The 15547-nt window shown below is 35.0% G+C and overlaps 1 protein-coding gene across 3 annotated transcripts in view; it reads left to right on the top strand.

Moving 5' to 3' along the window:
• Window positions 1-13000, top strand: part of AP3B1 (adaptor-related protein complex 3, beta 1 subunit) — a 161447-nt gene extending 148447 nt beyond the window's left edge. For all 3 annotated transcript variants that reach the window (XM_010582852.1, XM_010582853.1, XM_010582851.1), the window contains one exon: window positions 12321-13000. In XM_010582852.1, coding sequence (XP_010581154.1) covers window positions 12321-12474 — 154 coding nt within the window. In that variant the 3' untranslated portion in view covers window positions 12475-13000. The remainder of the gene's footprint in view (window positions 1-12320) is intronic.
• Window positions 13001-15547: the final 2547 nt, after the last annotated feature.

Below are 15547 nucleotides of genomic sequence, written 5' to 3'. Positions count from 1 at the left end.
GCAAGGAAAAACAGTGATCGGCCAAGAAGGTCATTGGTCCTGTTTAAATTCCAGATGTTACTTGTAGATCACTCCATTTCATCCAAAAGCTGTGGTACAGAATGTCAGTGGAGTTGATATGATTGTTGGTTAATGACAGCTTTTAATGTGATTGACTCAAAATATTTAGTCCCGTGAATCTGTATGGCTTCTCACTTGTGACAGAAACAAACAGGAGAATTGCCATGTGTAGAAAACTGGGTGGACACAAATAACAACAGCAAGATGTAATTGGAATCTGTTAACCTAGTCTTGGAATAAAAAAATGCATACATCTCTCCTAGCATCCACTAAAACTGTTTCAGAGTCTGAATTATCCCTTTAGCCCCCTGAATTTTGCTATTTCAATAAGAGCAATGGATATTCTTTTAAAGCAAAGAGCAATGTTTTTCTTTGAAATTTTGCTGACCAAGATGGCTGTTTGGAATGGTTAGAATCTTGTAGTCTACACAGGACTAATAACCTGATATTTCTCTTTGTTGGGTTTAGTCTTTTTTGCATCACTGGGCATTTTTATTGCATTGCATTAACATTAACCCAGCTGGATTTTCCTATGTATTTGATACGGTCAATGATAAAATTCTGTTTCACCATAAAAACATGGTACAGCTAGTGCGATTGCACAGAAATGATTGTCACTATTGACACCTGCTCCTCCATGAAAGAGTCCTCATTTGTGGCATCCCTGAGGGATCTATACAGCCTGCATTCTCAACTTCAATTCAAAGACTAGGTGAGAGTGTCAATCAAGAGACTGAAGTGTCTGCAGTATACAGGTGTTCTCCATCTTTACCCTATCCATCACATGAGACTTACTGCATAGGGATGGATTGTTTTGTGACTGAGTCTTGAAAAGGTTCCCTAAAATAATAGCTTAGTTCCTAGCTCAGCCACAGGTTTCCTGATTGTAGATAAGTTTCTAATTTGATCTTGCTTTCTCTTGACCTTTTTTTTTTGTTTTTTTAAAGGAGGTTTCCACAAAACAGAGTCTATGACCAACTGTAAATAAATTGAAGATGTACTTCCTGTTGGGTACAGTGCTTCAGAGACAGTGGTTGAAAGCATGTTCTGGTTGGGCTGAAGTATTCAGAGTGCTTTAGAGCATCCTGAAATCTTCTTTTCTTTTTTTGATTCAAAATAGAATGTATTCAGTCTGCTACAGTAGTTACAAAATAGTTTGCATTTATAATGTCCATCAGGCAAAAAAATTGTTTATAACAACTTAAATGGCCTACCAGAAATGCCCAGCAATGATAAGCATTTAGAAAATAGCCCTTCATTTGCTTCATCATAAGTAACTGGAGTTCACAGATACTATGTAGTCATAATTGCACCTAGTTTTTACTGAGAACAGGAATGGGAACATTAACTAATTGGTACTGTGATGAACATGTTCATCTTTTAAATAGCACTACATTATCATTAATGTAAATCCTATATTTAGATGAATGAATATTTGAGATAGAGATTAGATAATGAATACTTTCAAAACTCTGAAACAGATGACTGACATATTTTTATTATTTTTTTTAAATTGTATACATATATTTGGATTAAATCAACTCTACCATGAGACTAGACAAAAATAGAGTCTCTTGAAAATCTCATGGATGCAAGAAGTGTGCTGTGTTTTATGTATGTGACAGGTACACCATTTCAGGATGATAAAATAAACAGTCACCTTTTACCTCGACAAAACAGTTATGGATTCAATAAAAAGATGTTAAAAGAAATTTTTGGTTTTTTCTACAGTATTGTCATTTGTCTTGTTTGTTTTATCACAAGTGGTATTTGGGGAAAAAAATTACGTATAAGAACTTGCTTTAGCTCATCATGCTATTCTGTGAGGACTACTTGAGTTCACTTCTTAGAGGTGCTTAGTGCATACCCTTTTACACGGGAAAAGAAGCAATATTTTTAACCTGACGTTCTGTACAGTGCAGCATGAATTACATTAACCTCTTAGTGGGTCATCCCCAACTTGAGTATTACTACTTAATGATGGCTAATGCCAAGAAATTTATATTGCCTTCTAATGCAATATACTCATTCAAAATGAAATTGTATAGTATAATACAAGTGTGTCTAATGGACTTGAACACATGTGTGTTTCTTGAGTTTTTTAAGTCTAAACATATTTGCACTCATGACAAAGACGTTGTCATGCTGCTGGGACACAATTACTGCCCCTTAAATTGATAACCCTATTTAGGATTGTATTTTTCACCAAGTAAAAACACTCAGAGCAAATATAATGAATATTTGAAAATAAATACTTGAAACAAATACCAACAGAATAGCATGCAGTCATCAATGAAAAATGAAATAAATGTAAACCTGTAAAATACATCAACTATATGTCAGTCCCTATCACAGTATAGCAACACTTCCTTACATGCATTTTTTTCTCTCCTTACCATATGGCTACTGAATTTTTATATTTACTTGAAATGTAATAATTTAACTGTTAACTGAGTATGGAACAAAATGCCAGATAATAGAGTTGATTGTATTTTAAACTCTCTTTTCTAGCCTGTTTTATTTGAAGTGATAGCTGCAAAAATTTTGAACTCAATAGCCAATATATATACCAGGACACAAATGTGCAGATTTATATTCATATATTTGCAAAATAAATTTGCTGTACTATTTCACTTCCTTAAGTGTAGTTACCTCCTCTTCAAATAGCTCTTCAATACAAGCTATTAGATTACTGGGCCTTGTAAGGCTGCATACAGTGCATTCTCATGTTCTTAATAGGATTAACTCTTCTTATGTATTGATCTCTCTTGCTTTTATTATCAAGGGGAAACATTATTTCAATTTTAAAGCCTTCTACTAAAAGGAAGAATGTGAAATTCATTTCAAAAGAGAATTTTTTTTTAAGCAGGAAATATAATGTCTTCTTAAATATGAAAACTTCAGAAAAAAGTTTATTATTTTTATCAAAATATTATTTCACAAAAGTGATTAGGATAATTGTTGCAATATACATAGCTCTTTCTATGTTCTGAGAACTGTTGTTTGTTAAAAATATTTTAAGAAATGAAGGGTTGGAAGTGGGTTGAGGAGTGCATAGATATTGACAAAGTGATTTCAAAAAGAATCAGCTAAGGCAGCAAGCTTCTATCTTGTGATTCAGACCACATCTGTGATTTGAATATCTAAAGACAAAGACATTGAAAGAAAAGTATTTGTTCCTGCAGGGAATTAAATCAGTCTGAATCACTACATTTAGGGACCAAGTACTTTTCAGTTAAAGTATGTCTGCTGTTTGTTGTCAGTGGGGAAAGTCTGCCGGAATTTTTCCATCTTCAAGGTAAGAGGATACATAATTGAGGATATTTATTCCCTCAAAGTTGATTCTTCTATGGACCATAACTTCCCCTCCCTGTCTTTACTAGGGCAATAACGTTCATTGCTTTATATATCAAAAATAAATTCTAGGCTGTTCTATTTCAAAATGTGATGAGATGAAGATACTATTCAACTGAAGATTTTCAGTAATTTTCTTTTTAACCAACACGAGCCTTATTTATCCAGAAATGCCCTTCATGCTACTGTTACTTTCTAAGATGTGTTGCTTATTCCTCTCAGATGAATATTCTAAAAGTTCCTCAGGTCTCTTCCTCCTGTATTCATTTTCAGCTCCATAACCTCCTACCAGGATAGGCAATCTTAATTTTCTTCACTTTGAATATAGCAAAAGACAACAGATGATGATAGAATGAAGATAGTTACAGACTTTACTTTCATCTTAGAAAGACTTGAATGCTGTTATGATCCTCATGAAAGTGTCAAAATGTTGTCTACTATTACATAAGACCTCTGCTTAAAGGAGAGGTGTTTCAGGGTAAATTGGCTTAGAAAGAAAATAATGGAAGTACACATAGAAAGCATTTCTTTCCACTACCTACAAAATGTGGTGCAAAAGCTTTTAATGTGTTGGCAGTGGCATATAGCAGAAAAGTCTGTTCAGACCTGGGATCACAAACTGGATTTTCTTCTTCAGTCTTTCACTTTGTTTTATGCTTGTGTGGTTCCATTGATATCAGAATATAATGTGTAATGGGATTGAGAATCAGGCCGTCTTGAACTGCCTACCTTTCTGCCTTCCACTTCCTGAAGCATTTCTTAAACCGGATGCATTGTACTCTAGTAGACTATTTCTTTCAATGACCACGGCTCTACAAAATGGAACAAGGTAGAGCACCTTTTGCAGGTTTTTTCATTCTTGAAGACTTTACTTGCATGCTGCCCAATCAGTCAGTGAGATAAAAGTCTGAACCCATCAGGCTGGATATGAAGAACGAATTTTAGTCAACCTCAACTTGTTTTTAATAGTCCATTGAACTAGTCTGTTGTTGCTGTTGTATTTTGAAAGGAATCCACAATGAGTAACAGGAAATAGTTGAGTTAGAAAGTGAGCATGGTGTCATCTACATATCTTTACTTCTGCAGTTCATCAGGATGGTCTTAACATTGACCAGAACTGAGACACATGACAGCATTAATTTCAGTCCTCTAATTTGAGATGGTCAAGTCTTTAATTTCAACAGCCCACTATGGGACAATCTGAGGTTTTGAAGTAAATCAAACCTCAGCTTCTTTCAATACTGAAGCCTTAATCTACTTCAGAACAGCCATTTCACATTTTGAAATAATGAGTTTAATATCCTTCTCCAATACAATCATGAAAGCGGTCATTCTAATAGCCATCTCTTCTTTCTAGAGATCACTGGAACTTGCAGAGGGAGGATTCTCATCTCTTAGCATGTTGTGATAGTAGACACCTGAATTAGCAGCAAACAAGCTAGCTTTTAAACAAGAAGCACAAAACAGCGCTTCTGCTCATTGCTGAAGAAGGTCTAACTAGCTCAAGCACAGCGTTGCACACAGTGGCTATGCTGGTTCTGGGACCCTGTATTTTTAAGGACATTTGACTGCACCATATAGATATGCCAGTTTGTTCAGAGCTCGCTGTATGTAGTCCATCACTGTTTAGCGTACCCATGACCTATGTGGTTTTGTGAATAAGCAACTATTGAACAAGATGTAAAATATCTTTCACCTGTCTTTTGGAGGCTTGCATTATTATCCTTTAGCAAAATCAAAAACATACTGTGTAAATCATGTAATATAACAGTAAGCACACTGCAATGGATAAGTATTGAAATCCTGAAGAATGTGAAAGCAACTAGACCAAATATAGAAAATTGCATAAAATGCTTAAAAAACAGAAATCCAAGGATCAACACTTGTTTTTCACTACCCTTTATTCCCCACCCCATGCATCAGGCTGACAGTCTGGTTGTATTCACCCCTTTTTATCATTTTGCAACCTGTCATGTCCCATTTATAGTATATTGGCAGACTGATTCTCAAAGGAAAGAGGGTTTTGTTTACAGACAATTTTGATTATCAGAGAATGGCGTGCTTAGTAATCAGTTATCCTCCCCACATCTTTTTAATCCAGCACACTTAATGAGGGGAGAAAAGGCATGCAACTGTGCATGTATGTAGGTAGGTTTGTATTGAACAAAACCCCATTTAAAGGGGTCCACCTGGAAAATTTCTTTGTGTATGTCATCTTCCAATTTGTACAAAATTTGGAAGAATTCTCAGGCAGAAAGTTGGTTATCAGACCCCATCAGCTAACAAATGCATCTGCTTCCAGCATGTCAGAAAGGAAGGGCTATTAGCCTTCTATTGAGGATAAACACAGTGTAAAAATATCTGAGAAATAGAAATTGTTTATAGTTACTCCATTTGAATCCAAACATATGTTCTCAGTAGCTGACAAACAGGTCTTATAAATCCAGGAAGACTTTTTTAAAGACCTTTTCTGCTCTGTGTGCACACAGAAATCTTTCCTAAGATTTTTTACTAAGCAATTGGCCTGTCGGAAAGCTCAAATGAAGTGAAATCTACCTCTGGCAATAGCTCCTTTGACGTAGTTATGTGGACTGTTCTGCTTCTGTGGTTCCTCAGCTGTGGGGCTCAGTCATCTTTTTCTACTCTTCTAGAGAGCTGCAATGGGTAGCTGAGTAAATAAACTTGTAATAGACATGCAGCCTTGATTTTGCTTCCTAATTTCTCAAGTAGGAATTAATTAGAGAGCTAAATATCCTAGGCAAAACAGTTTTTCTGGTAGCTTTTACCTGTAGCAGACAGAATTCTAAATGGAATAGTATATCCATGTCCACAGTATTTCACCCTTTGTTGTAGCCAGAAGTTGTAAACTCTTAATGTTTTCTTGTTTCATGATAGAAGTAAATCTAGCTTTAAAAAAAAAAAAAAAAAAAAAGCCCAGCTAGGCTAACTATTTGTATCTCTTTTGTCAGCCGGGACTAAAATTACCATGACACCACTTTCTGGTTAGTCACTATTCTTAGGTAAATATTTTTATTCCTAGAGGAAATGAAAACTGAATTTTTTTTTAGTGAAAGTACTCATCCAGTAGTTTCTACTGTTTCTTAATAAAATCCTAATGTTCCAAAACCTTGAAATTTTCTCCCTGCTAACAAAAGGGCCCTGTATGTATTAATACAGTTTTCATATTATTGGCATATGAAGATTTTCATTAACTGGTACAAAGCACTTAATCAAGAGATTGCCTTTCTACAAAATCATTTTAAGGCCCTTAACATTTTAAATATTGTATTTAAGGAGCTTGCACGTGGATTGCAAAATTTAAAAATAACTTGAAGAAATTAAATTTGAGTTTAACATTAAAAGTATATGAGTGAGTCATTTTAGGTATGAGGTTAATCGAAATAGATTGTTCTAGCCTAGCTTATTTGCTGTCCACTAGAGGACAGCACTGCTTTTGTATCTGAATGCTGTAAAGTGAAAAATATGTGCAGCATTTTCTCTGGAAAACAAACAGGAACCTCCTGAGCCAGTTGTTTAAACAGAAAACATTTAACACTTAAAAAACTAACGGAACAGAAGAATATCTTTGATTTGAAAGACCTCTGAGGAAGTTTAATGCTTTAGTGTATTTCTGCAGGGTAACTTACTTTCTTGGAATTAAATAATTTTTCTGCAAATTAAAATTTGTAGCCTGGTTTAGAAATGGACTGTATGTAGTTCTCAAATACTTATCATATTAAATGCCCAATTCTTTAAGAAAAATAAACAGAATAGACTAGATGAAAAAAAAAATAGATCAAGTATTACAATTACAATTTTCTAGGTGTGAGGACCAAATATTTTGATTCGAGCTTTTAGCTTATTGAAGTTTTGGGGAGGAGATATAAATGCCAACATATAAAAATGCTGAAGTTTTTGAACTAAAGGTAAATTTGGAGGATGATAAAAAGTTCATGCAGCATCTTTTGAACATGTGGAGCAGTGCTATGTGTTGGACATTAAGTTCAGAAGACCCACTTGCATTCCTGAATTTTTGTTAGAAGTACACTGCAACTGTTCACTGGCAACTGAGGACAAACTCAAAATCTATTTTGGCAATAGAACTAAAAATGGTAAAAATATAGTACAGATGTGATGGCAATTTATTTTACAATTTATGATTTTATTAAGCCCAAAAATAGTTAATATTTGAAATAATTACATTATGGTAATGAATTAGGTATTTTGAACAATTTATTCTAAGATAGTGTTAAAATAGCATGAAATGTACTGGAAAAAAGAAAACATCAAATTATCATATGATTTTTAAGGTAAATATTAATCAAATTTATGATTAATAACCAATGTTAAACAAGGTTTTTTCCTCAGAGGTTAAAATCACCAGGTTAAGAAAAAGATTTTTCTTTTTGTGACTATATTTCTGCTTATGTTTTAGTATTAAGCTTAACCCCAGGTCAGAACTAATACATAGTAGTGCTATTCCCAATACTTCTTTTTCATGTTCTAAGGCTTACTCAGAGGATGAATACAAGTAGTTAGTAATTTAGCCAATTTTTAGATGAAATGTTAAAGTCAAACCTGTACATAGATAGAATTTGTTGTAGTAAGGTGAAGATCCAAGTACTGAAACTATAAAGATTTTTGTTATCCAGTTGATACACTGGAAGATACTTCATAGTTGTTCGTTCTTATATTTACAAATTGAAGACTAATTCACAGCAGTGTTTTTTTCCCCTCTGAATATATTCATTGCATAACTTGATTACACATTTGTCAACTTTGGACTAATTATTTTTCTACAGCTAGGGCAGGGCGTTGCATCTTCTGATTGTCTTTCTTACTAATAGGATTCTGTCTGCTTCAGCAGGCAATAATTGAAGGCTTCATGTACAAGATTTAAAGAAAGGGCAGAGAAAAAAAAAGTTTTAGCCTCCATGGGCCATTGTCACTCTTTCTGGTAAGCAGTAGAACAGAAAAAGAATTTAGGTTGAATAGAAAAATCAAAGAGGAAGAAGAGCGCCCAACAGGAGAGAATGTATGTTTTAGTGGTGGCAAATTATGTGTAACAAACCCTACTCTGCTGTAAACAAATGTCCCGATAATGAGTGTTCAGGTGTAAATGTACTTTCTCAAATGTTGAATTTTAAAGAGCAGATTTTGAGTGAGTTACTCTGTTTCTCTTTGTTCACTGGCGTGGAATTTTCATAACCTTTCCCCGTAGAAATGCCTCTCCTGTATATTGTAGCTATCTTCTGTCTACAAATAAAGGGAAAATAACTGCTAGTCTGTAGTTAGGCTAGTCATCATCACAAAGCCAGTGTTTGGCAAATGCTGTCACATTGTAGCGTCTGATGCTCTGTGTTTTCCCTTTATGTCAACTATAAATCAAATATTTCTGTGTGATAATCATTAACAAATCTTATTTTCATAGCAAGTCACCAAGAATATGTACTTGATTTTTAACTCTTGAAAGACTGAATGACTTTCTAAAAATATACAGTACTTTAGTGATGTTGATTTAGAATTTTATTCTTAATATATATTTCCTTACCTACTGACAGGTACTATATTTATGTGAAAATAATATATGAACTCCGTCTCTTTTTTTTTCCATGTCACATAGCCTCAAAATATGTAACAGTCTTTTTAAAGACAAAAAATATTTGGGCAAACTCAGAATATGCAAATGTATCTCACATTGTTACGTTTCTAATCTGTCTTGATTTTTTTAAGTGGGAAAAGTATTAAAAGCGGCAAATCTTCCTAAATATTTTTAATTATGTGAAATCAGGTTTAGAATTAATATTATCACAGAAAGAAAACTAGAAAATAACTGCAGTATAGCAGAAACAGCCATCTTGAAACTATTAGTAAATATTTGGTTGTTTTCTGAATGGTATTCTCATTTACTTTCTTTTTTTTCATATTCACTGATGCATCCTTTGTTACAAACAGAACCATGCTCATAATATAATATCTTAACATGTTAAGAGTTGTCTTTATGAAAAATTCTTTCTTTTGGACCTACAAACAACCAATTTACAAGCTAGATTTTAATGTACTACAGTGCAGTTTCCAAGGCTTATTTCAGTCTATGAATTCTGATTGTTTTTATTCTCTTTTTGCAGGTTTTTTTTTAATTCAAATTCTAACCTTTAAGGCAGTATCAACTTTCAGAAAAAGTAAAAAATAATTACTGACCTTGTGGGGAAAATGAAAGTTTCTCACAAAGAATAAATACTTACTATACAGAGTGATTAATTTTTGCTGCTGAAAGATTTTTTTTAATGACTTTCTGGTCTATGTATTTAGTTGAGCTTAACACACATTTTGGAAAATCCACATGGGCCTTATGGTAAGAGTAAGCATATAAATGCAATAACACGTACTTAGTTGAAAAAATAGCTATTAACCAAATCCTTCAATGATGGTATATTTAAAACATCTAAATAATTAGCGAATCAGTTTTACTACTAGTGTCTTCTATCTAAAAGTCAACTGCTTCATCCTTTTTATAATTGTATTCAGTTTCACAGATCATATAAGCATATTTATGTTAGAACTCTCTTTAGAAATGAAATTATCTTCCCTATTTTATGGAACAGATTTCAATTTCCAAAGTTCAAAAGCAGTGGTAAACCCATTGTGTGGTTCTTCTATACACCCTTTTTTAATGGTGAAATAAGTCATCCTGTTCTGTTCCAATTCTTTTTTCACTAAGCGATTCCAGATCAGTGACCATTGATACAAACCGATTAGCCACTGCTAGTTATGCATACTAACACTTTGCGTAAAATTATCTGAGTATCAGACCCTTTGCATCTTGCAAACCACATACAAACTCACATTTTATTGATTTTACGTGTTTTCTTCAGAGGTATGGAAAAGTGCTATTGATCCCCTATGTGATTTTGCAAATCCACATGTGAAAATATCAGGCAAAACTCATCCCTGATGCTTTGAGCCACCTTGGCTTTCACAGAGCGCTGACTTTGTATCACTTTCAGTTTTAATAAAAGAGGGTAAAATCAAGCCTTGGGGCTATGAAACACAGCAGGAGTGCCAACTACCAACCTATTTATGTGCATACTCAGACATAATCTGCTTCTGTGTTGTCCCAAGACACAACTGTTAAGTAAATAAACTGACTAATAAGACTATTGTTTCTATAATTATCCCCCTGTCAAAATCAACAAGAGAAATAGTGATCTTCCACATCGCAGTGTAAATACGTGAAATCATTGATATAACTAGCTAAGTAGATCATTTTTATAGTAGTAACATTGGTTTAGAACCTTCTATTAAAGGGAGAGGTCTTTGAATGTATCTATAATCCGGACAAAAGAAATAGATTGTCCGTGATGGGTGACATTAGAGAAGTGCCCCATGTTTCCTTAATTAGTATAATGTGTTATGAGATTTTGATATGCTTAGTTTAAAAAGAAAAAAGACAGGAATTACTTCTCGTTTAAAGAGAACCTGCTTCCTGCTTAAGTGGCTAATATTTTAATTAAGTCTGGAGTGAAGTTTTTTGAGTATCTCCTGATAAACTCCCTCCTTTATGTTGATGGTAATTAAACAGATCCCCATGGGCTTGGGTAGGCGCTTTGCAAGGCCCATGCTAATTGTCAGACATGAGACACTGACCAGTTGGTTTGCTCTTGAATAGCCCACAGCGTGCTGTCAGCCCAGCAGTTTGATTTTTCTGTGTTGTGAGCTGTTGTCAGGGCTAACTGGGTCCTATTGTGGCTGAAGATGTTGTGCAAATTGAGGCAGATGGCTCTGATTCAGACACGTGTCATTCAGAAACAGGAGAGGAGATTGGCCCTGCAAAGTGGGGTCAGACTGGGTCACAGACCTGCTCTACACTTGTTAGTGTTTTCAAAAGCCCATGTGCAGCAACTTTGTTGTTGTCAAGTAACCAAGGGGAAAGGGAAAAAAAAAAAGGCAAAAAAACCCCTATGGTGTGCTCCTTGTGGAAGATGGAAGACGAGGCTGTTGCCATCCTCTTCCTTCCCGTCTCTTGGGCCTGGCTGTGCATGCAGAATGAATTAACAGGATTGACAGTAACTCACTATGCCTAAAATGGCTTTTCAGTCAATTGCGGTGCTTAAAAGGCTAGTTTTGCTTTTAATTCCATGTAATTAGTGGGTTTTTCATGTCTTGGAATTTAGTAATGGTGCATTAGTCCTAACTTTTGTTTATCTGATTGGTTGTTTAGTTTTTCTTAATTTGCTTTGTAGGATTTTTAATAATTATAAAACATTTAGAAATGGTGGCCACATTTTTATGATTAAATATTCTGGAGATAAATTCACAGATGGAAGGATTTGGTGTCTTGCTGTTACCATCATTTCAAATGATCATGTTGGATGTTTATAACTCTGACTATTTTTAGTTTGAATTAATTCCCTAGATGGCAGGAGGATGCACTTTTCTGAAAGTACAACAGTTTGGCTTTCTGGAAGTGTTCTACGACATTTAGCATAGTCGCATTTTCTTTGGAGCACCAAATAGTGATAGTTATCCATGGAAAACTCCGTACAGCTGAATTCAAGTTGCCAGTGTGCACAAGTGTTGTAGATGAACTGAAGAATCAGAACTTACATGAAAATTTTATTTAAATAGAGTTTACTTTGTACTATTAAATACACAATTTTGCATGATACTTTTTTGTCCTTCTTAAATGTAAAAATATGTACACAATGCTGAAAAAATTCTTTCTGAAGAATTTATGAAGGTTTTTATGGTTTATCCCCTGAAATGCATTAATGAAATTGGAGGCATTTTATTATATTTGAGCTCATTTAACTTTTGCAGAAAGAAATGTTAGCAGTCTTTGACCTTAAGATCCTCAGTGATTTTTTTTTAATTTTTTATTTTTTTATTTTTCCTTCCCCCACCAGGTTTGCAGCTAAGACTGTGCACAGTGGGTCACTGATGCTAGTCACAGTGGAGCTGAAGGAGAGCTCTACAGCACAGCTCATCATAAACACCGAGAAAACCGTGATTGGTTCTGTTCTGCTGCGGGAGCTGAAGCCTGTCCTGTCCCAGGGGTAACCTGCTTACATCTGGACTTCAGAATCTGGCACACAACAAAAGTGCCTGGCATCCACTACTGCTGCCTTTCATTTATAATAATAGCCCTTCCATCTGGCAGTGGGGGAAGAATACACTCTTGACATTCTTGTCTTCTGCTTTAGAATGCTAGTGTGTATCTATCATGTATGCAAGTCCTTTCCTTTTTTTTCTGCTTGCTAACCAAAGAACATATATTTTACTGTCAGTTATCTGCGCTTTTAAATGTATTTCCCATTTGTTCTACCTTAGTCCTTCCCTCTCTGCTCCCTTCCCCCACTACCTTTCTTCCCCATTGGTTTTCCTCACTGTAGTGGACAAATACTAGATAATAAAGTTCAAGGGAAATCACATTGCTTGAAAACTGAGTTTAAATGGCAAGTAGGTTCCACCAACATATACAACAACTACGTGATTCAGAGAGGTTTTGTTGCATAAGTGTAAAAATACAACAGGTACAACAAAATGGTGTTTGCTTTCTGGAAATGCTTGTAAACCTAAACTCATCTGTTAATATTGTTCCTACCTACTGCCATTTTCTCAAATATTTCTGTTAAGTTGCCAATAAAGTAGTGCTATGAGCAGAAGCTCCCTCTTTCTTGTTTTGGTAGAGAACTGATAACAGTGATCACCAGTATTGTATATAACTGGTTAATTAAAGTAAATACTAACAAGGTTGGACACTACATATGCATCAGGAAACTGTTCTTGTGAAAGTAGCCAGTGTTTGTACTCCTATTGTAATTTTCTGCTATGCAGTTATTTTTTGTTAATAAACAAAGCCAGTAACTGCTTATTTTCAGATTGGCCCATTCATAAAATAGTGATTGAAATGTTAGAAATTAGTATGAAATTATATGAAATACTGATTATTAGAATATTGTGGCAAATACTGTCATCTAGCTTAAATTATTCACATCCTTTCTTCAGATTTATTTTGTAAACTGAGATTAAAACATCTCCCACCTGTGCATAAACCAGGGCTCGAGGCAAAGACAAATTCATAGCCATATCTACTGAACTGGGGCTGAGAAGACCAGCAGCTGTGCAACCTTTATTGCACCCAGTTTTCTGCCTGTAGCCAAGGTGTCACTGATTTTGACCTTCCCTTCACATTCTGGTTACATGGTAGGATGGAAGAAGCTGAGCTTTATCATTTCATATAAGTTCTCCTCACTTCCAACATGTACTAGTAACTCATGGCTCTGCCACAGATGTTTTATGACACAGAGAAGATACTTAGATAACTGTAACCTGCTCTGTCAGCAGGACCCTTGCATGGTCCTTTGATACTGACTAAATGGTGCTGTTTTGGTTTAGCTTTCTGTATATTAGGAAATACTGCTTCATCAGAAATGTTGCGTTACTGCACACTGGAAAGTTCTTCTAAAATTTTCTACTAAAATTTGGTAGAACTAAAAGGTAGCTCCAACATGCATCAGAGTTTATTGGCAAATTCTAAATAGGGGTTGGTTTTTTTAGGTATTGAAGTTGCACTTCTGTGAGAAATGTAGTTCTAGGTTTTGCTAGCACCCAAAATATATTTCTGATACTTCTCAGACAAAGAAACAAGAATCTTATGCCCTCAACAGAAATGTGCATGTTCTTATTCAACATTTACATTGTTTTCTGCAGTCCTAATCCTGCAATAAGTTTTTTCTTGAATTACAGTTTTCAGGTGTGATATAAGTTATTCAAACAGGTGAAAAATTATTCATTGTAGAAAATACCATCATCTCAGAGAAAATGCAGGTTGGTCTAGATGGTATATGATATTGAGACTTATTGAGAAGGTGGTGAGGGAAAGGTACAGAACCACGCCTCCTGAGAAAAGACTGAACTGCAAAATATTCAGCCACGTTTGTAAAGGAGAAAACAAACAGGAATTGTTTCTTGTACCACAGTATAAATCAAAGGAAAGCATATTAATGCTATGTAAGTCACACATGTTGCTGAGTAATTTCTGCCTCCCTGGAGTACTTTGTACACTTTAATAGTGAAGCCCAGAAACGTGTATAGTAAGGATATTTGGGGAGTTTCTGGTATTAATTTACATTTTTCAATACTTTATGACTTGGTCCAGTGGTTCAATAACTCTTGATACAGGTATTGGGGCCGACGGTGTGACCTGAAAATTTATGCTGCCTTCCCTTAATAGTAATTTGGAGAGAAACTTTCTTTAAAGACGGATATTTAAATAGTAAAATATCTCTGCATGCAATAAAGCTCTGCTCTTCAGGTATCTAAACATGAGCACGTGTACATGTCTTACATTAATAGTGGAAGTTGCACTCAGTCACAATTCAGCCAGTTAGCAGTAGCTAACAATATTTTATTGGTTTTGCTATATATAATTTTTATTCACTTTTTTCCATATTTTTCATCATTTATAGAGGCATATTAAAGGTTATTAGGATATGAAGTAGATGACTAGTCTAAATTGCAATCTAGAATTCACTTCAGAGTGATTTGCTTGTACCAGGTAGCAGCCGCTCCTATCTCTGTGGGCAGGCTTTTCAGTCAGGAGCTGTGCACTGAGAACCACCTGGCTTCAGCGAGAATCTAGACCTGGGCAGCCTTGCATGTGTGACTCAGGATGTGGGACCAAGGCTAAAGCATAGTGTTGCAGGACTGCTGTGGTGGGTTTTGCTAAGATGGTTAGGGAATTGTATCAAGGTCTAATTTAAGGAGCAGGAGGTGAGGGTTAGTTACTTAAATTATAAAGGGTTCAAATGCAAGAGAACCTGCAGAAACATAGGAAAACCAGTAACAACTACAAACTGAAATATCATAAATAGGAAATTTGGGTATAATTTTATTAACTGTTTAATTCACTCATGCCCAAGGTAAGTAAAATTCAAAGACTCCAAGATTATTGTGATTTAGTCCAAGCTTTAAAACTGATGCTGGTAATTATGGATTGAAGAATCATGCAACAAGAGCAAGGGCAAACATAAGAAAGTTTCTATGTAGTGAGAGATTGACAGTTTACCCCTTCTTTGCTTCCTGGTTGTTTCCACACACACACATATTCCCCCGTGTGAACAGGAAGGGT

Source organism: Haliaeetus leucocephalus, unplaced genomic scaffold (genome assembly GCF_000737465.1).
Source record: "Haliaeetus leucocephalus isolate CR32 unplaced genomic scaffold, Haliaeetus_leucocephalus-4.0 Scaffold849, whole genome shotgun sequence".
NCBI classification, from domain to species: Eukaryota; Metazoa; Chordata; class Aves; order Accipitriformes; family Accipitridae; genus Haliaeetus; species Haliaeetus leucocephalus.
Note: the sequence above shows the minus strand (reverse complement) of the source record. Positions and strands in the feature narration are given on the sequence as shown.